The following is a 26,238-nucleotide window of genomic DNA, read 5'->3' on the forward strand; positions in this document are numbered from 1 at the left end:
CCCCATCCATGTCTTCTCCCCTGGCCGCCCCCCTGGGCGGGGCTCTCCTGAGAGCTCTGGGCAGGGTGGAGAAGATACCTCATGCTCCTGGCCAGGTACCTGGGCAGGTAAGCCGCACCCCCACCCCAGTGACCACACCCTGGCGATGCCAAGACCAGCACTCCTCTCCTGAAGGATCTGCAGCATGTCCAGACAAGCCCTGTCATTCGGTGGATGGAGGGGCAGGGGCGGGGGTGGAGGGAAGGGGCGGAAGATGATCAGGTGCGGTGGGCACAAGAGACCAGCTCACACTCACCCTGAACTCGGTAAGGGTGGAGGGGGGGGCTCCGGTCTGAGCAGCTCCTCCCCTAACCTTCGAGGGGAAGGCGTCTGTCCAAACACATCCAAGCTGTCCGCAGGCCCCGTGGGGCCCGGCGGAGGGGAGGGGTAGGCTGTGGCCAGAGTGGTGAAGCCCACGGTGGGCCGGAAGCTGGGGCTGCCGCTGCGGCTGCTCTGGGACGGGGAGCCCGTGGATGGCGTGGACTTTCGCGAGAAGCTGACGGCGGCCGGCGGCTGCAGCGTGATTTCTGACATTTCGGCCTGCTGCAGGAGGCCGGGACGGGGCCGGGCCCGCGCGGCCAGCTCAGGGGAGCCGGTGCGGGAGCCGATGGGGCTTTGGGTCAGAGGCGAGAGCCGGGAGGGCTGTAGCACCACTTGATGTAAACTGGGCTCAGTGCGCCTGGCCTGCCGGGGGCTGGGCCGGGGCCGGGGCTGGGGCTCGTACCACCGGGTGTCCAGGCCCAGCGCGCTGGGGCCGCCGTGCACCCCCGGTTCGGCAGGCTCGGGGTAAGGCAGCACGGGTATGCCCATGCCTTGGCTGGTGTGTCTCAGCTGCCCTTGGCTCACGAGAGGCTGCACAGGCCTGTCCTGCCACTTGGCGGTGGGGGGCACTGGGGCAGGGCCTCTGCCTGGTGATTTGCCGGCCCAGCCCTTGGGCGCCTCCAAAGACAGGATGCCTGGGTAGGCTGCGGGCACCTGCAGGGAGGCGGGCGGCAGTCCTCGGGGAAGGCCGGCCGCGGGCTGCAGGCTCTCAGCCACTTCACAAGGGTGCAGCTGGTGGGGGAACATCATGGCCGGGGTCTCCAGACCCCCAAAGGGGAACTCCGGCCGGCCCCAGGGCTCCGGGGAGCGCCCACCCGTGGGCGTCTGAGTCAAGGGCAGTGTGCTGTTGGAAGCGTTCTCTCCATTCTCCTCAGGGATGGTGGGGTGGCCGAAAGGCCCCTCGGCGTGCAGGGGCGGCGAGGACATGACGGAGCTCAGGGGGCTGCCCACCTCCGGCATGTAGAAGGGAGGCGGCTCCACCTCCCCCGGGCTGCTGCTGCTGAGGTACCCATAATACTGGCCATGCTGGAAGGGCCGGGGGGCGGGTGGTCGGGCTTGACCGGTGGCCTGCAGCCGGCTCTCCAGGCCGCCGGGGCCCTCCAGGCCACGGGGCTGGAACCGAGGGCTGTATGCTGGTGGTGGCAGGTAGGACTCCTGGCTGGACGACAGAGGGGTCAGCTGGGACTTGAGGGCAGCCACGGACGTGGGCACCAGCGGGTCCTCGTTCTCCTCGTCCGACTGGCGGAACTCGGGGTACATGTCGGTCTCCTCGGCGAAGGGGAAGCCCTCGATGCGCCGGGCCTTGGCAGAGGGCTCCACCTCAGAGGGGTCCATCACGAAGCGGCCGTCAGGGCCCCTGCTGATGAGCTCGATGGGCGTGGTGGCCTCCGCCTCAGCCTCTGCCTTAGCCACACTGTACTTCTTGCTGCTGATGGCCCTCTTGGTCTTCTTGTACAAGGACAGCTCCTTCTCACGCGAGGGGCTCAGCATCCTCTTGGCCGCCGGCTGGCCCTGGTCATCAGAGGACTCGGAAGGGGCACGGAGCGTGCGGATGCTCTCAGGGCTGACCTTGCCGGAGGACAGGCTGGGGACAGGGAAAGAGCAAACGGTGTGAGTGGGGCTCAGAGGACATGACTTCTTTCTGTTCTTCCCGCCAAGTACCTGAATCATCTGGGAGGGTGACAGTGAGGAGGAATGGCAGCGGGGCCACGAGCTCTGGCAAGAGATACTCTGCCTGGCTCTCATCTATCTAGATGGGCGCTGTCCGTTTTCCAAATGGACACCCTGCTCCTACACTTATTCCATCTGTTCCTACTGTTTGCCACCTCTCTCTAGTCACACCTGCAACTTGACTCCTAGATTGCTCAAGAAATGCAAGCTCCTTTTACTATTAACTTAACCAAAACATATTAAGAAGATACATCTGTTAGGATGGGGGGGTGGGGAATCAAAGAAATACATTCCAAAGCCAAAGAGAAACAGTTCCTCGGCTCTCTTGAGTTGTCTGCACTAAGGCTCCCTCTGTCAGCGTGGACAACTTGAACTACCATGCAGATCAATTCAGGTGACACGGCTGAGCGAGCCCTCCACCCTCCACCCCTGGACAGCCGTGCCCTCTCCTCCTGGGGAGGCCACTTACGGAGACTCCAGGCTCTTCCTGCAGTGTGTGATGGAGAGTGGAGGGTCTGGAGGGAGAAAGGATGGAGCTGGCTGAGGCTGATGCCACAGAGCCCACCCCAGCTGTCAGCAGAGCCCAGGGCAAAGTCCCACAGGGAAGCGGCCCCCAGGCGTCAGGAACCGCTCCATCCAGCATCCTGCGCCCCCACCAGGCCCGCCTCCACCCTCATTCTGGTCCCGGCCACCTCTCCCACCATCAAGGCAAGTCCCGCTGGCGGCTCTGCCCACGAGGCCCGGTTTCTCTGTTTTCAAGGCAACACCCACCTTTCTTGCGCTTGAGCTTCCGCTTGCGCTGCTTGTTGACAAAGCAGGCGGCCAGGGTGCTGAACAGGATGGCTGCGGCCAGGAAGCAGATGGTGGCCACAATGCCAGCCAGTACTGGTCGAGCCAGCCCCTCGTCGGTCAGGTCCGGCTGCGGGAAGATGTCTGGGGGGCGGGGTGGGGGGGGTGGAGCACAGGTGAGATTCTTCCCTCCCCCAAGGCCCCAGGTGCCTCTCTGCCCACATAGGATCCACATGTCTAAGGCTCTGCCTTAACACTGAAGAGGCAGCCTGGTGGGAAGAGGCGGAAGGGCATTTGGGGAGCTGAGGAGTCGCCACCTATATCTCCTCCCCGTGGGGCAGCCTCTCCAGGTGATGACCAGGCCATCACTCACCTGATGGCCTCACCAGGTGCCCCCACCAAGCAGCACGCTCCACCCAGAAGCCATGCCCGGTTGACCGGACACTGCAGGAGCCTAAGTATCACATGGCCACAGGGACTCCCGCCAGCCTCTCTACAGGACCAGGGCCCAAGAGGGTGACTGCAGCATCATGGGGCTGTCACTCCAGAATGCAGGCTCCAGTTCTACCATGACGGTGCAGGCAGGCAACCCCTGCGGGGGGTCAGCACGTCCTGGCCATCACGGGCACATGCTGGCGTGGACAGGGCCATCAGACAACATCCTGTCCTACTGGCAGAAGGGCCCAGATTCACAGAGCTTGTGAGAGACAGCGGGATTGGATGGGTCCCCAGGATCACATATCACCCAGCAGCGCGTTAGGAAGTGCCAGCCCACGGGCTCATCAAAGGGAAGCCCACATATCTGTGATACAGTTGGCCAGAACCCACTCCCATGTCGATGAGGACGTGGATTAAAACAACCCAGATCATGCTGAGAGGAAAACGAGGGCTCAGCCTTTGCAAGCAGGAGGCTGACAGACAGGGAACGATGAGGCAGTTGGAGGACGTTCACCAGGGACTCTGGCAACTACTGGGAACCAGACAAAAAGCCACTGAGCAGAACAGTTCACGAGAAGTGCCCCAAATCCTCAAGTCTCCTACCCCGGGCTGGGCTGCAGCTCTCTCCCCCAGATGGATGCCAAGACAGAAGTGTGCTGGGCTACAGACGGCACCTCCGAGGAGGAAAAAAACAAGACCAGGCTTCCTAGGGGATCAGTGGTTAAGAAGCCACCTGCCAGTGCAGGGCACACGAGTTCAATGCCTGGTCAGGGAAGATTCCACATGCTGCAGAGCAACTGAGCCCACAAACTACTGAGCCTGAGCTCTAGAGCCCAGGAGCCGCCACTACTGAAGTCCGCACGCCCTAGAGCCCACGCTCCACAACAAGAGAAGTTACCGCAATGAGAAACCCGCACACCACAAGCGGAGTAGCCCTGGCTTGCCACAAGTCGAAAAAGCCCGTGCAGCAACAAAGACCCAGCACAGCCAAAAACAAAAATAAACAAATTAAAAAAAAAAAAAACACAGAAAAAAGAAACCAGCCCCACAGTGCCTAACACACAAGACACAGTGTTTTAGGCTCACTGGAAGGCTCGCTTCCCTGCCCACCCCACCGCAGCAGCATCTCCAGGAATCCCACACATGAGCTCGTTGGGCCCCCTCCTGCCCCCTGCCTCCAGGGGGCCCTGCGAGCACTGCCCAAGGACACGTGCCCCAACTTGATCGCTAAGCAAAAGCCTCTTCCCAAACCGAGGGAACCACTTCTGGGGGAGGGATCCGCTACTTGGCAGGGACCGTAACTGGAAAAACATGCGTAGAATTGGGACTGGAGCCAACAGAAAGGAAGATAAATGGAGACAGTGCTAGGGAGCTGGCTTTATTTAGCCTGAAAAAAAATCTAGGGAGAGGAAGGAGCGGAGGAAAACACCACCAAACAGCAATTTTCCAAATGAAACACCCTAATTATGAAGCTGCCTTACCAAGAGGCATCGGTAAGCACCGCTGACCTGTTTCTGTCTCTCTGCTCCAATTTCCAGCCCCCACGTCACCCCACAAGTGGATAACACCAGAGGAACAGAAATTTGACAGCAAAAGGACTAAAGTTCTCTTTGACTATTCTAACGAGAAGGTTAGCTGGATTTCCTTCTGTGGCTACCGCAGACAAATGGTCATAAACTCGGGTCTTCAGGTGGAGAAACCCTACCCACCTGAAGGTCATGACACAAAGAGTCAGCTGGTGCCCCCTGCTCTATTCAGGCTGAGCCTCTCCCCGCACGAGCTGGTGCGCCGATGCTGCCCCGACCCCAAGTACCTGTGCTGGAGACGCCGGCAATGTTGCTGGGCTCGCTGATCAGATCCTGCATGACGGCCAGGACCCGGAACTCGTACCACGTGTCCTACAGCCCCAGAGGTGATACCCGGTCAGCCGCGAAACCACTGTGACAGCCACCAGTACCTCTCCCAGCTGACCTCCCCGCCCACCAACTCTGCAACTTGGGGTATCTGCCAATTTCCACGGGATAAATACTCGGACTGTGATGGATCCCAAGCTATACATGTGAGGTCACTGAAAACAGAGCTAGAAAGAGATGCAGTGTGGGCTCTTGGGACCAATCCCAGCTCTAGAGCATCCAGGGAAGGGAGAAAGGAAGACAGGATAGATAGCAAGCACATGTGCGATAAGCGGCTGCCTCTCTCCAGCTAGAGAGACGCCAAGGTACAAGGCAAGTCAGCTGGGAAAAAATACCGTGTTCTCCAGGGACTCAGAATTGCTGAAGGAGGGCTCCCACCCTGGGCTGCCCATGTCGGACTCCAGCCCGCCCCATGCTCCCTGGCTTTTGGCGGCATGTGGAGACCCCTCAGGACTGGCTCTGAACTTGCAGACCTTGGCTGCCGTAGCCCCAGAACCCTAAAGCCTGGCAACAGCCCTGGGAGAGCAGGAGTGCGGGTGTGGCAGTACGCAGCCAGGCCCCCCAACACCTGAGCTCCCAGTGATTCTAGAAGCAATTCACGGTCACTTCCAGCAAACGCCAGGCTCCGCACCTGTGACAGGTCCCTGGCAAAGAAGTCCAAGTCAGTGCCGGGAATGCCGTCATCCAGCGTCTCCCAGCGCTCTCCGACGCGGAACTCCAGGATGTAGCGGTCGATGGGGAAGCTGTGGTTGGCAGGTGGGAGCCAGGACAGGAGCACGCCCTGCTGGGTCCGGTTGGCTGTGAGGCACCTCGGTGGGGTAACCAGCACCACAGGTTCTGGAGTTGTGACAGGGAATGCTGCAAGGCGGGGGAAGACAATGAGATGGCTGCTGAGGCCACTGCACCCGCTCCACCCATGCGCTCCTGCGGCATAGGGACCCCAAGGCGGTGAGGGTCACATCCCCTGGGAGCAGGCATCAATGTAAGGACCAGAGTCGCATGAAGAGCCCTCCTGATCCAAGGGAAGGAGGCTGGGCAGTGGGCCTGAGCTTCCCGATTCTGTCTCCAGAGCACGTCCAACAATACCGAGGGACGAGGGACGGCATCACGTCCCTCACAGGAAAAACATCAGGAACCATCGGGAAGTAAGGCGGTATCTTTAGAAAGATACTTTCGTTCCCTTCCCTCAGTGCTGCCCTGTCCATCCAGTCTCCTCTGGCCCAGGTGGAAAGCTGGGGCCCTCCTCCACAGCTGCCCCGTTGGTGGCAATAAAGGACCCCGGGCAACACTGGCGTGGAGCTGCCCAGTCACAGCTGCCCTCGCTGGCCGCAGAGAGGAGACAAATGCAACAGCAGCCAGGAGGGCACGGCCCCTCCTGGGCCCCTGGGTCAGGAGGGAGATGGGTCCATGCCTGCCACCAAATGAGGCTGGGGGCCAAAGGAAGGAACTAGCAGAGAACAGGAGGAGGAGAAAGGACCCCCAGACCTCCCGCTATGAGGCCACCAGAAAATGGAAACAGGTGGTCAGCCATGAAGGATGAAACCAAAGCTCTTCCATCCACCTGAAGACACAAGAGCCTGGCCCACAGCGCCCAAAATGCTCAGACCAACCCTGAGGGATGGTGGGACAGACCCCTGCTGCGACCTCAGTGACGAGTCACATAAAGCACTTAGCAAGGTGCCTGCATATAGCGGGCAAGGAACGTCTGCTCCATCCCAGCTCCTCCAGGAGTGCCCCAGCCCAGCCTCACCTAAAGTGTTCACAGTGACCACCTCACTGAAGGCGCTGGTGCCCAGCTTGTTCTGGGCCAGGACACTGAACTGGTACGCCGTCTCAGGCTCCAGGGCTTCCACCAGCAGCCAGCTGGGTCCCGGAGGCACGGGCAGGGACAGCCAGTCATGGGGCCCAAACTGTGCCCGCTTCATCCTGCCCAAAAGGGAGAGAGGATTGGGGACAAGAAGACGGGGTGGGTTACACTGGAGACAGGAGAGGGCACACAGGTGCTGGAGTGGGGGGCACCCTGGCCTCCCCAGGTTTGAAGTCAGGAACAGGCTGCGACCACTCAGCTATGGCTGGCCCTGTCCCCATGAGGCCAGGTCTCTAGCCACTGCTGGTGCCTTCTCTATGAAAGGGGACCCTTGGCATTGTTGACGTGCAAGAAACTGGACAAATTACCAGCTGCGTTCTGAGACAACCTCACCCTGGGCAGAGTCTTAAGAGTGGCCCTGAGAGTGAGGACACTGGGATCAAGGCAGGTGCTAAAGTGGGAGAGTGGGGATAAGCAGCAGCGGGACCTGAGGGGAGGACACAAAGAGAGCTTCCCCAAAACGGGGACAGGATTCTAAGGCCTTCCGGGTTAGAAGTCACCAAGGACGGCTGCACTGTGGGTGCAGAATGCTGGAATCCGGGGACAGGGTCAACCCCTGCTCTGCGGCCCGCTGCACTCCCCACCAGCCATGAAGCCAGTGCCCAGGCACACTGTCCAGTGCCACCATGGGGCGGGGATGGCTTCCCATTGGACTGGCCGTGCAGATCGAGGACCCCCGAGGAGGCCAGGTCCCTACACACCAATGGCTCACAGTTGCCTCTGCCCAGGAATCAGAGCCAGGGCAGTGGAAAGCATAGCAAAAAGAAGCCAGCATCAAAGGTCAGGATGGGTGAGCTAGAGGCAGGCAGAGAAAAGGAGGGGAAGGAGCCCCCCAGCCCGAGACTGCCCCTCCCACCCGGCACCCCAGCAGGCAAGCAGGGTGACACAGCAAAGCAGAGCCACAGGCAGCGAGGGGACCAGTCCATGCCCAGACCTTCTGCTCAGGCCTCCCCGATGGTGGCCACACGCCCTGCCCTGGCCACATAGCCCCCTGGCAGTACCTCGCCTGCCCCATGGGGGTGGGACGGGGTTCACTTCAACTCTGAGCCCCCCACTAAGCCCACCACCTAGGTCCGGTTTGCGTCCAGAACTCAGAAAGCCCGGGTATTCAGAGTCTAGGAAACAGACCAGGTCCCTCTCAACCTCCCTAGTGCTGGAAGTCCACGGAGAGCTCTGCCTGAGTCTCTAAGAGCCCCCAACTATGTCTCCTCCGCACCCTGAGGAGACAGGTCTGGAGAGGAGGAGGTGAGGGCTCACCCTCCCCGATTAACAATGTCGCCCCTGATGCAGGTGGCTGGCTCTGGACTAGGGAAAACCTAGGTGAGTGTGGACCTCAACCGAGGGCTCTCCTCCCAGTCTTTCCACACCTCCTGCCCTCAGCCTGACTCACACGTCACTGAAATGCCGGTTGACCCCAAGGTTTTGGCAAAGATCCCCAATCACTGCATCTCACCAAATGAATGGACAGCCAGGTACAAAGGCAATGGACACACAGTCCCAGAGAGAAAATGCACATGTGCAGACGAGGCAGGAAGGTGAGCGCCACTTCACACTGGTTTCTAGAACCATGGGGGAAGGGTCAGGATAAAGCTAATCCTAAGCTTGCAGCTGGGCTGTCTTAGGATGCCCAAGATCAGGAGTCTCTTCCAGACTCCAGTGGACAGAGGAACCTAGAGGAGCGAGCCAAGGACACGGAAGGGCCGCAAGATCAGCTGAAGACACTCAGCACAGGATGGTGGGCCATTCGGGCCCCGGCATCATCCCAGACGCCCTACCCACAGAAGCCTCGTCACCAGACAGCACACGCCCACCGTCCAGAGGAAGGTCAAGCAGGCGGAGACCCACACCCTCCTCATAACCTGCCCCCCAGCCCCGGGGACTGATGGGGGAGGGATAAGCAGAGAGCGAGGCGTGCAGGGGTGACTCACAGAGGTCCGTACCAAACAGAGAATGTCTGCTCAAATCCTCCGTCGTAGCCTGGCTCCCAGGACACATTGGCAGTTGTCATGGAGACCTGGACCCGGACACTGCCCGGGGCATGGGGGCTGGTGCCTGGAGACCAAGAAGACACCTCAGGTAGGGGAGAAGTGAACCCGCGTGACAGGGGCTGTGACTCCGGGTGCCCTGCAAGCACAGTGGTCCCAGGGGAGTAGTGGGGGCCACGAAGCTCTGAGGAGCTGGGTCCAGCCTGGGGCCCTGGGGCTGAAGGAGGAAACCTGTCCTGCCAGGGAGGCTGGTTCTTCCAGCAGGAGATGGCCTGAACAGCAGGGATACGGGCCGGGGGTGGGGAGTCAGCCCCTGGTCATCAGGACTGTGCTCGTCTGCAGCAGAGCCAAAAGGCCCCGTCCCACACGACCCTGGCCTGAGACCCAAACACCACCGTGAGAGCAGCCCAGTCCAGCAGGCTGTCAACGTCTCCAGTAGGAGTTTGAATCCAGGGCCCACCACTCAGTGTGGTGATGCCAGGTGAGGTATCCCACTCACGCTGGCCTCGGTCAGTGAACCTGGGGGGAATACCAGCTTCCACCTTGCACCACTAGGTACCGAGCTTAAAGCCAGTGGTGAATGTTCAATGGCTGTTGTTAGGACAGTGGCTGTCTGTCCCAGAGGGGCAGGCATAATGTCCAGGCTGGGGTCTTGGGACAATGTCTCCAACAGTGGAAGAGCCCCAGGGAACAGGACACCCGTGCCAGGCCCCACCCAAGCCCAAGCCCGGAGTACCGATGACGGTCAGGTGGGTGCTGGCAGTGATGCTGGTGACCACGTTGGTGGCGATGCACTCCCACTCCCCGTGGTCCTCCTTGCTCAGGGCGCGGAACTGCAGGCTCCCGCTGGGCAGGGTGTTGTGCTTGCTTCTGCTGGGCTTCCCTACCTTGGCCCAACACGGGGGCGGGAGCGGGCAGCCAGGGCAGAAGAGAAGCCACTGACACTCAGGGCTCCAGAAGGGGGTCAGCACTGGGCTTCAGCCCACAGCCCTCCGCTGCCCCTTGGAAACAGAGCAGTCCCGGCCATGCCCCCATGGTGCTCCCCACAACCCTCCACTGCCCCTGGGTCACCCTCGCTGCTGCCCCTTGGGAACAGAGCAGTCCCGGCCATACCCCCACAGCACTCCTGCAGCCCCAGAGCCCGGGGTACCTTTCTCCAGGTGATGATGGGGAAGGAGCCCCCACCACACTCCCTGCAGCCCTGGAGCCCAGGGGTAACTTTCTCTAGGTGATGACAGGGAAAGGGCCCCCACTGCACTCCCCATGAGCCCCGGAGCCCAGGGGTACCTTTCTCCAGGTGATGACGGGGAATGGGTCCCCAGCCGCGGCACAGGGGATGAGCAGCTCCCGGCCGGCCTCCTGCCTGTACTCCCAGCCCGGTAGCACCGTGAAGTACGGGGGGTCCTAGGAGAGCAGGCCGGGCCGTGACACCGGGCATTTCAGAAGTCGCCTGCCCACATGCAGGCACCCACAGCCCAGCCTCACCTTCAGGACAAGCCTCGCGGGGGCAGACTGGCCCATGGTCCCCAGGGTGTTGTAAGGCACACAGGTGTAAGTGCCAAGAGCCTCCTCTGTGGCCTCTTCGATCCGGATGGAGCCGTCCTCCATCAGAGTCCAGCCCAGGTTCTGCCGGGCACAGACAGTGGAGCAGAGCCATGGTCAGTACTGACATCCAGTCCAGCCCCACCAGCCTGACCCAAGCTGCCCGTCTTTGGGCAGGCATGTGGGGTGGGGCATCTCGGGTCTGGGAGGACGGCCAGACCTGCTGGACTTGGCCCCGTGGGAAGCAGCTCTTTGCTCTCCCAGAACTCTGAGGGGAGTGGAGGGGTCCTGGCGGGAACCAGATCCCCGGAGGCAGCATCTCAGAGCCAGGGGCCTCCCGAGACCCACACGCGTCCCTCCAGCACCTTCTCAACCTGCAGGGGGCGGCCATCCTTGTTCCACTTGACCACGGTGGCCGGCGGCTCTGCGTCCACGGGGCAGCGGATATAGCCGTGAATCCCCACGGGGACGTAGATCACAGGGGGCATGTTGAGGACTCGGGCTGGGTCTGCAGGAGCGGGAGTGGAGGCAAGGAGGGGTGAGAAGGCACAGCAGGGGCCGAGCCACCCCAGCCCATGGCCCAGCACTCTGTGCAGCAGCAGGTGCCCGCCACAAGACAACATGGCCCACCCCCAGGACTGACCGTCCAGAGGCCAGCACAGCCATCCCGTTTGTCCAGTCCTGCATCCTTAAGAACCCCCGTCTGAATACACCGAGGCACTGCTGCTCCTGCCCACTTGCAGTTCCCCCCAAACACCTCTGCCCGCAGATTTGATGGCCAACAGGGACCCTCAGCACCCCAGTCCCTAGACTCCCAACCTCAAAACTAGTGTCTGGCCATTCACTAAGATGGGTAAGATGACAGCATCCCTCCCAAGTAGGTGGGACCCCAGGCCCTTCCTCTCCCCAAGGCCTCAGGACAAGGCTGCCTCTGTGAGCTCCCTCCCGCCTCGGGCTCCTGTCTGTGTATCTGGGGTGCAGAGTCGGCCACGGAGCCTCTGGAAGGTTCTCCGGTGACAAGAGCAGCAGCCCCGCGACGCGGGTGAGTCATCACCCGGGGGCCAAGCAGGAGAACGATCCAGAACTCCCCAGGAGGCGGTGGGGATGAATGGGTGGCTCTGTCAGCGTCTGGAGCCCTTCGCAGAAGAGCATTACATAAATACCAGGCCGAGGTGTATATTTAGACATAGCTTCCTACTTTTGTATGGTAGAGGCTTTTTTTTTTCCCCCTCCAAGGTTTTCAAAGGGTTTATGAATGGGAAATACTCTGAACACTGCTTTTTAGTAGAAATAAAGATCCTTGTCTCACCCACCTGAAAATCTCATTCCTCCCCCCACCCCGGATTCTCTTTGAAGGCAGGAAGGAGGTAAGAAAGGACAAGTGGGAGTGGGTGATATGCCAGAGGGAGACGGGAAACCACGCTTCCCTGGCAGGCACAGCCACAGCTGGAGGATAGGAGTCCTCATCCAGGCAGGTCAGGGTCCTCTGGGACCACTCCTACCAGCCTGTGCCTCTGTCTCTGCCCCTCTGTGCCCCATGACCCGTCATGCCCCAGATGGGATCTACCCCAGATGGGATCTGCCATTACAGAGGAGTCTGTAAAGGAGCCTCTTCCTCTGGCAGGTGTGGCTGGGATAGACCTGATGCCCCAGGTCACACAGCTGTCCTGGGGCCTCACAGCTCTCAAGAACCTGGGACTCACAGGACAGCAGCTGAGGGTGATCCTCTGCTGGAAACTGGAGAGGAGGCCCCTGACCCCACCAGCAGCAACACTGCACAAGGGAATGAGGCCAGCACTCGGGCAGCCCCCCACCAGGCCCCTGCTCTGCTGGCTTCCTGGGTCACCAGCTGCTCTGCCCACATCCTCAGCTCAGACACCGCCTCCAGGCCCTCTCCAGACGGTCACACTCTCGCCTGCCTGCCCCTCCGTGCTGTGGGGGAGCCTGGTTCTCCCACACAAGCCATCAAGCGATGGAGTGCCTGTCATCTACCACATCAAGAGGGCCCCGCATTGCCTGAGTGACAGAGCCATTGGCCAATCAGGAGGGAGGGACAAGCCCCCCTCACACGTCCTCTCCCCACCACAACCAGCAAGCTGAATGATGCTGCACAGAAGCCCTCAGCCGCTCTGGGTCTCGAGCAGCCCTGGGAGCCGCAGAGGGAAGGCCCAGAGGGGCCTGGTGCTGGCAGAAGTGGATGAGCCACTGGGAGAGGGCCTGTGCCCCTCGCCAACACGGCAGGGGAGCAGAGAGCTGGCAGGACAGCCACCCTACCAGGTGTGAGCCACACGCCCTCAGATAGTGAGAAAAAGCACCTCATTCCAGGTGCAGACAGAGGAGTTTGCCAGCACCGGCACGAGGACGGTGTCTGGAAGGCCAGCCTGGCCCCGAGCCCAGCCAGGGTGAGGCCGGTGGGATGGATCAGGGGACAGGGTCAACCGCATGGCCGGGAGAAGGACCCAGAGCGGGCTCCATTCCCCTGCACTAACAACCCCGGGCTGACCCCCTCCCTCGCCTCAGCCCCTCCTCTGCCCACCTTCCCCGAGGCTGCCCTCCCTCCCCCAGCATGGCCAGTGCACCCACTCACACTGCACAGTGAGGTACGCCGAGGCCGAGGGCGAGCGCCCCAGGCTGTTGCTGGGCACGCAGGTGTACTTCCCTGCGTCCTCCGGCTTCACCCGGAAGATGATCAGGGTCCCGTCGATGAGGATCCGCACCCGCAGCTTCAGGTCGCTGCAGGGACACAGGACACAATGTGTGTGTGTGGTGGGGGTGCGGGAAGGAGAGGGTCTTCCATGCAATGCCAGGGCAGTGTGCCCATAAGTCCTCCCCATGGCTGATGTGTAGGATAGGTGCCCCCCACACTGACACTGGTCTCAGCGCACGGAGCACAGGAAGGGGACCCCAGCCCACCCTCCCGTCCCAACCAGCTCCCAGAGCCCAAGGGCAGTCCCTACTGAGAAGCCTCGCCCCCAGGAGGCCTGGCTGGGCTCAGGGCAGGGCGTGCACTCACTTCTGGAAGTAGACGTTCTCATCCTGCCAGTACCAGGTGTAGGTGAGGTTGCCGGGGTAGGCCTCCGCCCGGCAGGTGAGCAGCGCGTCCTGGGAGATGTTGACAGTGATGTTCTCAGGAGGGGAGACGATGAAGGGAGGCCCTGGGGGACAGGGACAAATGTGACCTCTCCTGGGGGGCGCGGGACCACAATACCAGCTGCCAGGGAGCTCTGCCCCTCGGAAGGGGGCACCCCTAACCCCGGGAGGGACCAGGCCGGCACTGGTCCAGAAGTCGGCAGCACAACTGATCAGTTGTCATGGAGATGCATCCAGCTGCTGCCTGTGCTCAGGTTCTTACTCACCCTGCAGGTCCCAAGGAGGCAAGGGGCCCAGAGGTGTGGCTGCCCACAGCCCATGGCAGACACCCACCCATGCACAGCCCCTCTGCCAACCTAGCCCCCTGAATAGCCAACTAACCCCTCCATAGACACACACACACGGCAAGGAGAAAGGCCACTCTCTTGACCCACAGAAGGAACCGGCCTGCCTCTAGAGGAGTAACAGGCTGACCAGACACAGGTGGAGGGGCGTCAGGGAGAGGAGGCAGGAGAAGCAAAGGACACGGCTGGAATTCCAGCAGCCCTGGTGCTGACTTTCCAGACACCCTGTGGCTGTCACCAGCTCTCTCCCAAGTCAGGAGGCTGGGTACAGCCACCCCCCGGCTCCCTCCAGCAGGGATGGGGAAAGTCTAGCAGGTGGACACAGGTCACCCCTTCTGGGGGCTGAGGGCCCCAGGCAGAGCATCGCAGGTGCTGACCCCACAGACGCCAGCCCTGCCAAATGCCCTCCGTGTTGTTTAAGCCTCTAGGGTTGTACCCAATTCAAATCTTTACTTATTAAGGCAGTCACCAGAGGATGGAGTCTGGTGGGGGAGTGGGCAGTCCTCCCCTGGGAAAGGTGGAGACACCACACGACACCATCTGGACATTCAGAGAAACCAGAAACCGAGTCGGCACGACGCCTCCTACCACCCCATGGGAGGGCCACTTTGGGCCACCAAGGGAGCCCACAATATGGGGATGAGACCTCACCCGGTTCCCCGCCACCCCCAGCTAAGCCACCCACACCCTGGGAAGACCCCCAGCTCAGTGGGGCCAGGACTCCCCTCAAGAGGCCTCACCTTGGACGAGCAGGTGGGTGGTGTGCACTGCCTCCCCCTGGATGCTGTACGCGCGGCAGGTGTAGGCGCCTCTGTCCTCCCGACTGACCGACGTCACCGTCAGGCTGCCCTCACTCACCTGGAGCCAAGGAGATGGACTCAGCTCCCACCCGGGGCCCCACCAACGCCTTCCCAGCTGGAGGGGGCCTCGGGGCCTGCGCATGGGGGAACCTCCAAGGGCACAGGTATCGGCCAGTCCGCCTGCCGCCTCCAGCCCCACCGGCACCTACGCAAAGGTGAACTGGTGGCAGGACAGGAGGCAGGGGGCAGCCGCCCGAGACAGACCCACACTCACCTGGTACTTGTTGCTAGCACCTAGGAGTGTCCCCTCCTTCAGCCAGGTGACAATGGGCTTGGGATTCCCAAAAGCTGTGCAGGTCATGGTGACGCTACCGCCCTCCTTGGCCTCAATGTACTGGGGGGGTGTTTCTGTAAAGGTGGGAGGAGCTGCAAGAGACCCAACGCACAGGGGGCTGGTCAGCTGGCCGTCCCGCACATGGCACCCTGCTCCAGGGCCCTCCCCACAAGTCCAGGGCACTCCTGGAGGCAGGAGGTAAGCAGGAGACAGGCTCTGCCCACCTGCCTTGTGGAAGGGAGACCTGGAGACCTGGATCCAACAGTCTGGCTGGATCCCAATTCTAAACTTTCCCTGTTGTATCCGCCTAATTCCAAATAAAGGACTGTCTGTCCAGCACCACAGGGTGCCCCAGAGGCACCAGGGACACGGGGATAAATTAGGCACCCATACACCTGCAGTCCTTCACACCTCGACTATCCAAAGACCCGTCTTTCCATAACCCCAGCCCAGCCAGGCCCACGGTTGCAGGCCCTACACCATCTGAGCCCCATCAGGCCTAATGTGGATGACAAACCAGGTGACATGGGATCACCTAGACCCTGCAGAAACAATCCTACATCTTCTCCCAGCCCAGCCATGGCTACTCCCTCCCAAATTGCTCCCCCAGCACCCGCTTCAGAGTCCTGACTAAAATCCCACCCTATTGAAACAATCAGCTTTTAACACACCCCATCTCATCTGTTGAAGCTGCTTTTAGAAGCCACCTGATCACCTTCAAACCTCTGGAAAATCACCTAGGGTCTTCTGGCCCAGCCTGAGGGTCCACAACACCGGGCTGGGGAGGGACTTCTGACCTTGTCTCAAGGCTCCAAGTTCAAGTCCAAAAGCCACTCGCCATGTAGCCCTGGGCTCAGCCATTCTGGGCTCTACCTAAAACCCTGCCCTCCACACTGATGGGAGGAATGAGCCAGGTAGAGTCTGTGAGAGGAGCTGGTAAAACGTAAAGCTACTGAATGGTGGTCATCTTGCCAGTACTGTCATCGCTGTTAGCTTCCCAGGGCTTCTGAGGCCCTGAGGAGAAGCTGTGAGAGAAGTCTCCTAGGAGGCAGCCTCACCCCAGGCCCAAGCAATGCTAGGGGTCACAGCTGTCGACCAGCCACCACACATCCCTCAAATCGACTCCAACACTCCAGCCTTCGTGTCTTCCTACAGTGCCAAGAAATTCCATCCCTGGGACTGCTGCACCTGCCATCCCCCCTCCCTGGGCCATACGCACATCTCACCCTTCTGCTGCTTCTACATTTCTGCTAAAATGCCACCTCAGCCTCACCGGGTCAGTCAGTTGAGGAAGGCACTTGCTGCAGTGCTGTCCCCTGAGACAGTTTAAAGCACTGACGACCAAGTCTCCTGAGAGCAGAGATCTCTGTAAATCACAGTATGTGCTCAGCTTTTAGCACAGTTCAGGCATGGAATTGAGAGTTGCACCAGAAAGCAAGCTGAGCGCTGAAGAATCAATGCTTTTGAACTGTGGTGTTGGAAATGACTCTTGAGAGTCCCCTGGACTGCAAGGAGATCCAACCAGTCCATCCTAAAGGCGATCAGTCCTGAATATTCATTAGAAGGACTGATGTTGAAGCTGAAACTCCAATACTTTGGCCACCTCATGCGAAGAGCTGACTCACTGGAAAAGATCCTGATGCTGGGAAAGATTGAAGGCACGAGGAGACGGGGACTACAGAGGATGAGATGGTTGGATGGCATCACCGACCTGATGGACATGATCAAGCTCCGGGAGCTGGTGATGGACAGGGAAGCCTGGCAAGCTGCAGTCCATGGGGTCGCAAAGAATCGGACATGGCTGAGCGACTGAACAGAACTGAACTGGCAAGTTACAGAGTCTCAACAAACTGAAAGAACAGGTGAATGCAATGAGATAGCCGCGTGCCCATAAGCGCACGTGCACACGCGCACACACACCAACACAAACGCAAATATGAAACTGAAGACAAGCGCACGTGCACACGCGCACACACACCAACACAAACGCAAATATGAAACTGAAGACAAGCGCACGTGCACACGCGCACACACACCAACACAAATGCAAATATGAAACTGAAGACAAGACGGTGGTGAGAAGACCGTCTTCAACAATCTCCCCGATGCGCCGCTCGGTGTGGCCACACAGGTGGCCACGAGTGAAGGCTAGGTGACCAGGGAAGCGGTCTTCACCACGCACAACAAACATCTTTGAGAAAGTCAATCCTAACCCGACGTTAAACACACCAAAAGTAACGGTAAAACACATTCTGTGTTAGTCACACAGTCATGTCCAACTCTTTGTGACCCCATGGACTGCAGCCTGCCAGGCTCCTCTGTCCATGGAATTCTTCACAAGAATGATGGAGTGGGCAGTCATTCCCTTCTCCAGGGGATTTTCCCAACCCAGGAAACGAACCTGGGTCTCCTGCACTGCAGGCAGCTTCTTTAGCATCTGAGCCACCAGGGAAGCCCCAAAACACATTCTAAGCCCTTGCAAAGGGAACCTGGCTTCCGAGCCCCAGACTGCCTCCTACCCTGGCCCATAAGCCCATCCTAGCAGAGTCCTGCTGCCAAGTCTGCTCTTGAACTACAGCTCACACAGTCTCGGCCTCTATTACCTCTGTGTCACACTTAAGGAAAAGATAATACGGTAAATTATGTCCTGAAGTGACAAATTAATTACTAATTACATAATTACTTTATTATTTAGGTGCTAATCAGGAAAGCACTTTGAACAATTTCAAGTTTTCAGGAAAATAATGGTTTGACTCCCATTATTTACCGGATTAGGTGTGAGCCTGCCAGCTGCATTTCCAGCTTAATTCTTCTTTTTTTACACATGCCCTATAATTAATCATGCAGGTTAGAAATAGGCTGGCCTCTCCTCCAAGCGGTTCATCGACAGAAAGCAAGGCTTGACTCGGGCTTTTCTAGTATTTCATATGCAATGAGGAAATAATTGGATTTGCTTCCTCCCAACTGGTCTTGAAGAAAACACAGAAGGAGAAGAAGACAACTTGTGATTCTAATTTTTCATTTTCCAAGGGTGATCCCGGTCAGAAATGCCTGACAAGAAACATTCTAGTTTGGAAGAAATGCAGTGTTTGTGCTCCAGACTCCTTCCCTCAATAAGGGAAGAATTTACGCTAGAAGGAACCTCAGAATGCAGGAGGAGGGAGGAAGGAAGAGGGGGTGAGGTCGCTCACCTTGTGGAGGGGCCCTGGTAGGGAAAGCATTCCATGATGAGCTGAGCTCCGGTGCTAAAGCTTGACCCTTCATTCCAACAACCAGCCAGACTCCTGAATGTGGTGGCTCTGTTTCCTCTGGGCCTCTGGGCATGCTGTTCCCTCTGCCCTGGAACACCCTGCTGGCCTGACCCGCCTCACCTGGCCAATTCCTCTTCCCCAAAGGGTCTCTGCCCGGGGCTCATTTCCTCAGAGAAGTCCCTGTCCCTCGTGCTTCCAAAGCTGTACTGCAGTCGCCTGTGGACCTGATTGTCCCCTGACGATCCTTCAGAGTTCAGTCTGCACACCCCCAGAGCCTGCTGAGTGGACATTCAGGAACGCATGTTGATCATGGGTCTATTTCCAAGGGCTCTTTGACCACCCAGGCTGCCTCTGCCAGCCCGAGGCCCCTCCTGGGCTGCCCAACTTGGTCTTTCTCTCCCTTGAGGGGGAGGGTGATCCATATCTTGCACAGAGTGACCCCCGCACAACCAACGTTCCAAATGCAGCACGAGGCATCTTCATCCGCAGCCCTTCATTTAATCTTCACTACAGCCCTGCATACAGGCACAGTTCTTGGGAACAGAATAGTGAAACTCAGAGAGGGGAGGCACGGTGCCCTGGCTCAGACAGCGAACGAGGTGGACTCATGACACAAGCCGAGTCTCGTCGGGCCGTGTTCCCTGCTGGTCCACCCGCCTCCACTCCCTGGACAGGACCCAGCGGTGCTGTGCGGGAGGCAGGTAGGACTGTGACGGCATCAGCCCACCTTCAGAGACAGCAGAAGAAAGCAGGCAGCGTGGGGGCTCTTGGCTCAGCGCTCCATCAATGGTGCCATCAGCAGTAGGTTTACCTTCCTAATTACATTTTGCTTGGACTAATATTAAGCTGAGTTTTCATTCCCGGCACACACAACAGCTGGCATTGAAAGGAAGTTGACTCAAAAGCTCACCAGTAGTGGGGACAGCTCACCCAAGGTTTAAAATAAGCCCACCGTTGGTTTCTGGGGACTGACCAACAGGAGTCAGTTGCGTGCAGTGGGTCAGCAGCCTGGACCACTGCCCCAAGGCCACCACTCCTAGGTCTGTTTGGTCCCAGAGGCCAGTCTCACGGTTAAACACCATTTTCCCAGGGCCCTCGATGGGTTTTCAGGACAGAAGGTGCACAACCTGACCCAACCTCATGAGACAAGGCCAGTGGAAACTGGGAGAAGCTCCCAAGCCAGGACACTGCCGGTTTCTCTCTGCTGACCGTGAAATTCAGGGTCACAGATGTCACACCCACAAGGACCTGAGCTATGCCTGGGCGTCCAAAGCACATGTGCCGTTGAAGCCTCGACAACCAGCTCAGTATGCACTGTACGTGGCAGCTGAACACACTATGCCACAAACCGAATCAAGAGTAAAATAAACCAAAGCAAAAACCCTGCTCCCCTCCACCATGGGGATCACTTCTTCTTCCACTTTCTCTGGGTCCAGTGTCCCCGGCTCCTTGGGAATTTCCCCTCCCAAAGGAGGGCTCCCGGGGTCACAGGGGACGCTAACTCCTGGGAAAGACCCTGGCCCTGTGAGAGACCATCACCCTTCACCCCAGGAAGTAAGTACCCACTAGCATCGGAAGGATTACCCTCCAGGCCGGGACCAGCAGGATTGCCACCAGGCCCTGGATTTGCCCTGCTGCTGCCCATCAGTTGCAGCTCAATGGCTGGTTGACGCTCAACGGTTACTCAGGCAAATAGACTAAAGGAAGGCTCTAGCAGGGGTCCCTGAAGAGGGTCTTCCTGCAGCTGCCCTAGAATCCACCCTGCAGATGCTCAACCTTCCCGGATTCCAGAACCCGGTTCCCGCCCCCACCCATGGTGACCGCTGTCTGCTAGGAGCTGCCCGGGTCTGGGACTCCAGGACGACCAAACGGCCAGGGGTGCGGCTGGTATCTGACCGGTGGGCCAGGCCAGGGTCTCCAGGAAGACTGAGGAACTTGGGGCACAGGGTCCCAACTGCACCAAGAACAGCTGCACCAAGGTCTCCAGGGCAGGTTATGGTCAAGGGCTGAGTCCCAGGGGTGTGGGGAGGGGGCTCACACACATGCAGGACACACACCGAACACACTCGCATGCAGGCACACAAGCCGCACACCACGCACCGTGGATGGTGAGATGCACCCAGCTGCCGTTGTGGAAGGTGTCGTACTGCTGGTCGAGCAGGAGCACCTTGCACTCGTACCAGCCCTGATCCTCGGCACGCACCTGCTCCAGCCGCAGGGATGCCTTGTCGTGGAGGCTTGCACGGCCTGTGGAGAGAGACCAAGAGGGTCAGGGCAGGGCGCTGCCCCCTGCAGCCCCAGCCCCACAGGGACAGCCTCCCTCGACCCCAGCCCAGGGCAGGCAGGCCCAGGGCAGGGTGGCCCCAAAAGCCCTGCTCTCTCTGCCCACCAGCTGCATCAAGAAGGCTTCAGTTCCCTGCACCATCCCATTCTCTAGGGGTGGAAGAGAGGAAGGCGCTCTGGTGAGGTGGGATAGGAGAGGATGAGGGCCTGCGGACCTCCAGCTAGGCTGAGCGACATCCTGTCCCAGGGGTCCCTGTGGCTTCCCCACCCAGCACCCTGTGTGTGTGGCTTCCCTACCGCGGCCAGGGGAGAGGCCACCGGGGACAGGGTGCTGACATCCCCTCCCAGTCCTGCTGCTGGGGCCAGAGAGCAGAGAGCACTGGTCCAGAGAGAGCCCAGGCCCCGTGCTTGGCTGGAGTGGGGGTGGGGGTGGGGGGGTTGCACGTAGCCTGAGAACACAGAGCGGCTGGCAGGCAGAGCACTGATCCATTCTGAGCCACCCTCCCTAACTCAGACCCCTTCCCCAGAGTGCCCTCCGGATCCTCCCTCCGCCCGGCCCACTCTTCGCCCCAGTGTCACGACCTCCTCTGCTTTCCTCCTTGTGTTTTCGACACTGGCAATCTGCCTGCAAATCAGACAGTCCCAGCCAACCAGGGCCGGAGAAACAGAGACACAGGAGGAGAGAGAGGGGCAGAGAGAGAGAAATAGAAGCTGACAAAAATGCGAGTCAGACCTCAGAGCCCAGAGGTAAAGATAAAACCCATGTCCTGCCAGCTTCTTCTCTTCCTTTAAACCCCAGCGTGCGCACACACCCACACACACACACCCGAGCACACACGCACACTGCCCCATGCCCTCCTCCCTGGTGGGCAGGCCCTGGCAGTGACTCAGCGAGGCCCGACTGGCAAGAGTCATCACAGAACAAGACACAGGGGGCCAGGAGGAGGAGGCAGAGTGGGTACCCAGACGCTCCCTCCACCCAGGACGAGGCCCCAGCTTCAGAGCCAGAGGGAGGGAGTGGGCGAAGCCAGACAGAGCAAACCCTGTGGCTGCCAGCGGAGGCTCTGACTCAGCTGCTTCTACGGAGCCGCCCTCCAGCCGGCCTCCTCTCCCACGCGGCGGGCTCTGGGCCTCCCTTCTCCTCTGGCCTCCGGATCCGCAGGCGCCCCTGCGGATCGGTAAGGCTGTTCAGGAAGCCCTGTGTCTGCCCCACCACCTTGTCCCTCTCCTCTCAGCACGTAATTAAAACCTACCAGAGCGCAAAGGATGGGAGGACAGAGGCAGCGACTGGAAAACAGAGATCAGAGGCCCATCGGAAAGGACAAGAGGTTACAAGACACAGGCAGGAGGGACAGGGCAGGGGTTCCCCCCCACCGGAGCCAGGCGGGAAGCCAGGGTAATGGGGAAGCCCTTACCTGCATATTCAGGGTCCACGTGAGGTGGGTAGTAGCCGAACTTGATGAAGATGGGGATGGGAACCCCGAACTTGAACCACTCCACGACATAGGGCGGGGGCTGCCCCGTCACCGGGTGGACCACGTCGCATCGCAGGACCACGGCCTCGCCAGCCCTCGCGGTCACGAACTCGGGCTCCTCTCGCAGGCCGTGGGCACCTGGCGGGACAGCCACGTTGGGACGCAGGAAAGGACAGGCCAGGAGATCCTGCCCGGCTGTCCCAGAGACCGCCTCTGCCCTCCCAACCCTGAAGAGCGCAGACCGACCATGCCTTTTCCCAGTGACACTCCTACCAGCTCTGAGGAGGGTGGCCATTGAGAAGTTGGAGGGGCCTCGGCCCCTCTGTGGACACTAACGGCCGGGCAGGCACTGCAGCCGAGGGTGAACGGGGACCTCTTCTTGCACCAGGGTGCTTCCTGCTAGAGCACAGCGGGGAGACTCGGAGCCGGCGTCCTCCCACGCCCCACCCCCAGCTCAGGCTGATGTTCTCAGCACCAAACAAGAGCGTTCCACACAGGAGCAGGGAATCCCCAACAAGCTGAGCAGAGGCTGCTCCTGGCATCGCCAGAGGGAAAACCCCACCGGCCTGAGCTGGCCTCTCTGCCCCTCCTCCCTCTGCCTGCTGCCTGCCGCAGAGGAGGGAGCGGGAGGGGCCTCCATCCCTCCAGTGTACAAGCCCCAAGTCTATCAGCAGAAGCCCCAGATATCACCATTCGGACCGCAGGATGCTGGGGACACAGGAGGGGGACCCTGGGGCCACTAACCTCAGCCAGCTAAGGGGACCACCCATACCTGGCAGAGGACAAAGCACGTGGCTGGATAAGGCACACACATCCTCCAGAAAGAGACTGGAAGGAATGGGAGGTGGGGCAGGGAGAGGCCCACACCCCACAGCCCCAGCCGCAGCCCCAGAGAGAACAGGTTAACCCAGGCTCCGCCCCAGGCCTGCAGCCCCACCTCCAGCCTGACTGGCCCTGCCACACCAAAGTCACCTTGTCCACCTTCCTTCCCAGTGAAAGAGCCCGCTGGGAGGCCCCTCCCCCTGCCTTCCCTCCCAGCACCCACACAACCCACCAAACTCCGCCCCTCCCCTCCAGAGTGGGCTGGGCCCCTCCAGGCAGCACCACGGACAGCGGCTGCTCCACTGAGGCTCTGGCCTGACTCTGAGCACACCTCTGACCCCTGTGGGCTCCTGCCAGGTGCCTCTGTCTGGCTCTCCTTTGTGTCTGTGTATCTGGCTCTTTCTAGGTGTCTTTCTACTTGGTTCTGTCTCTCTCCAGTGTCTCTCCTGCGTCCATCTCTCTCTGGGTCCTCCTCCATGTCTGTCTCTGTGTCTCTGTCTCTCTCTAGCTCCCACCCACATGGGTGATGCTGTCTACCTGCTCCCCTCCTTTGCATGACTCTATCAGCATGTGCTGGGGGGGCACGGTACATGTGGGGTTCCGTTCGCCTTTGCTGGGGAAGGGGTTTTGTTTTTCTGCTGCCTGGCCCCTGCGTGCTTGTGTGCTCTGCCTCTCCAGGTCCATGTCTCTGTCGGCCTCTCCTTCTCTCCCTCCCGCTCCAGCTCCCTCTCCTCCTCCCGCAAATTGCGGAAGAAGGAGGAGGCAACCCTTCTGGAAGCTGATTGGCTACCGGTGACATCACTGTTTTCTAGAGAAAGAGCTAAGATCACAGAGTATTTTTGGAGCAGAGCACAGTGTTGCCCTCACCTGCCTGAGGCCCGAGCAGGTTTCCCAACCCTCCCAGACCTGCTTTAGGCAAAAGCTAAATTCCAGCCCCTCAGGGAAAGTATAGCAGGCTCCTCCCAGCCCCCACCCCACCCTCTGGGGGCACCAGGCAGGGACTGGGCCTGCCTCACAGCACTCTGGCACAAAGGCTGACCCTGGACCCTGGAGGGGTGGGCAAAGAACAGACATGAGTGCGTGTGTATACACATGTACATGTCAGTGTGAGTGTGTAGACTTTGGAGGAAAGAAGAGGAAATACAGGAGCCAGGGCAAGAGGAGGGGGTGCCTCCCAGGGGCGACCACCTGGGGCAGGCGGCAGGGTTGCTTGCCCTCCTCTCATAGAAAAGGTTCTGGAGGCTCTAGGAGGCAAGACCTTGGCTGCCTCGTTCTCCGCACAGCAACTGGGCAACGAGGCGGCCTCTTCCACACCCGCCCAGGCTCAGGGCTGCGCACCCCACCTGAGACCCAGCCAGACCTGGGCCCCACCCCACAGCTCTTCCCACATCCCTTCGCCAGAGGCAGCAGCTGGAAGAAGACACGGTGAGACCAGCATCATAGAGACAGTGAGCCAAGCCAAAGCAGACGGGCTTCCAGGATGAAGGCAGTGGAGCGGGAGGCCCTGTCCCAGCCCCCGCACTCAGGCCAGTCTTCCTGGCTTTCAGAATCCTAAAATATTTATCAGCTTTCCTCATCTCAACACACACACACACACACACACTCTGCGTGTGCTCTCACTCCATCACCCACGAGTACTTCCCCCTCAGCCTGAGCCTTTCTGAGCCAAAGCATGTCTAATAAAACACTTTCTCCAGAAAAGCTTGCTGCAAAAAAAAAAAAAAAGTAAACAGGCTGGCAGCGGAGATGGAAGAGGTGTTTGATGGAGGAGAGAGATGCCTTCAAACCTACGACACAACCCAAGTCAAGAGCAAAAGAGATTCCAGGGGCAAGAATGGAGACAGACAGTGAACAGACAGGCAGAGACAGAGGTCAAGGGCATCCAGGATTCTGCCAGGGACACAGAGACACGGCCTTCAGAGGATGGAGAATCAGGAGAGTCAGGAGGGGACAGAGCCAGGCCCCAGGAGCAGCAGGGAGGAGGAAGGGGGGAGGGGAAGGCAGGGAGGGATGGTGCCCAAACGGGGAGGGCTGCAGGAGGGGAGACCCCAGACCCCTCCACACCACAGAGGCCTGCAGCAGCCTCAAGGGGACTCTGGCACCCGCAGGGTGAGCTCCGCAGGGAGCAGGAGATGGATTCCACGCACCCTTTTCAGAGATGGCAGGATCCAGCTGTATCCGGAGGAGCAGAGCAAATCTGCACTTTGGGGTTTTGCCCGGCGCTCCCCAGTAGGGAGAGAGGACACAGGAGGAGGAGGTCCCCCGCGGTCTGGCTAACCTTTCTGAAAGCCCACAGGGTGCAGACCTCCTGCTCTCTGGGCCAGGTGGTGCCCGGCAGGTCGCCGGGTCCAGGGCTGCCGCTGGATCCCCTCTGAGCACAGGACCATGAGCCCTCCACAGCCTGGCACGGCCCCCACCCCTACTCCCAAGCTGGAGCTCTTCCAGGGGCGGGGCTGGGGGAGGAGAGGCGGCAGCACTACAAAATCTGGTGGCGGCAGCCAAGGTCTGGGAACCAAGCAGGGAGGGCCAGCCGCCAGGCAAACCAGCTTCCTCTAGGTCACTACTACATACCAGGTCTTTGTGGGACCCTATCACCCATCCGACAGACGTACCATCATTTCTGCTTCACAGGTGAGCAGACTGGAGGGTCCCCTGCCTGGGCCAGCGGCCTAGGGGTTGGGGGCGGGGGGCAATTAGGTAGGGGCAGGTTCCAGCTGTCCTGTCTCCCCTTTGCCCCCACTTGCCCCCCACCACAGGCTAAGTACCAAGGCACAAGGCCCCTCCCACACTGACCCAAGAAGCAGCCCCCTCCCCTCTGTTCCCTGAGTCAGAGGCCAGCCCCTCCACATTGCACTCAGGATGGGTTCTCACAGCCAGACCCCTGCATTCCTGAACCCTGAGAAGGCCAGCAGGGCAGGCCTGGGTCAGAAGGCAGCTGCAAGTGCAGGGCTGAGCCCACTCTGCCTGGGACCCAGGAGCTCTGGCCCTGTCTGGCTGTCGTACAGGGAGACCTCCCCCCCTCGGTGAGTGAGTACACGTCCCCTGGGAGGCTCCCCCCTTCCCCCGCCCCCTCGGGCACCAGACTCCCAAACCACAGGCCTGTTGTCTAATAATACCAGCGACAGCCACCGCCACCTCCATCTGCCAGCCTAAAAATAATCCCTGCTGAGTCCAAAACAGGCACAGCCCCCAATAGTCCCCCAGTCGCTCCTCTGTGACAAGCCAGGGGGTTCCAGGAGATCCCAGGAAGCTTGAATCGGGCTCCCCTGGGACA

The 26,238-nt window shown here is 60.0% G+C and overlaps 1 protein-coding gene across 1 annotated transcript; it reads right to left on the reverse strand.

The window, feature by feature from the left end:
• Positions 1-272: 272 nt before the first annotated feature.
• IGSF9B (immunoglobulin superfamily member 9B) lies at positions 273-25,351 on the reverse strand. The gene is made up of 19 exons (XM_088832268.1): positions 25,243-25,351; positions 24,308-24,374; positions 22,083-22,369; positions 20,485-20,631; positions 15,074-15,225; positions 14,740-14,857; positions 13,579-13,720; positions 13,153-13,298; positions 10,931-11,073; positions 10,509-10,649; positions 10,311-10,427; positions 9,760-9,910; positions 8,979-9,090; positions 6,922-7,097; positions 5,803-6,029; positions 5,072-5,156; positions 2,803-2,964; positions 2,501-2,546; positions 273-1,945 (listed from the first exon to the last, which is right to left on the reverse strand). The coding sequence occupies exons 1-19, from the start codon at positions 25,349-25,351 to the stop codon at positions 292-294; spliced, it is 4,182 nt and encodes a 1,393-aa protein (XP_088688394.1). The 3' UTR covers positions 273-291.
• Positions 25,352-26,238: the final 887 nt, after the last annotated feature.

This window comes from Moschus berezovskii, chromosome 25 (genome assembly GCF_049115385.1).
Source record: "Moschus berezovskii isolate FMDL1 chromosome 25, NW_MosBer_1.0, whole genome shotgun sequence".
In the NCBI taxonomy this organism is placed as follows: Eukaryota; Metazoa; Chordata; class Mammalia; order Artiodactyla; family Moschidae; genus Moschus; species Moschus berezovskii.

Bases quoted from the DNA above. Each gene is read 5' to 3' on its own strand.
- IGSF9B (XM_088832268.1), bottom strand. From the start codon at position 25,351: ATGGTCCTGTGCTCAGAGGGGATCCAGCGGCAGCCCTGGACCCGGCGA. The intron at 15,226-20,484 runs GTGCGTGGTGTG...GGTCTCTTGCAG, and splicing joins GGTGCATCTCACCATCCACG to CTCCTCCCACCTTTACAGAA. The intron at 13,299-13,578 runs GTGAGTGCACGC...GTGTCCCTGCAG, and splicing joins GAGAACGTCTACTTCCAGAA to CGACCTGAAGCTGCGGGTGC.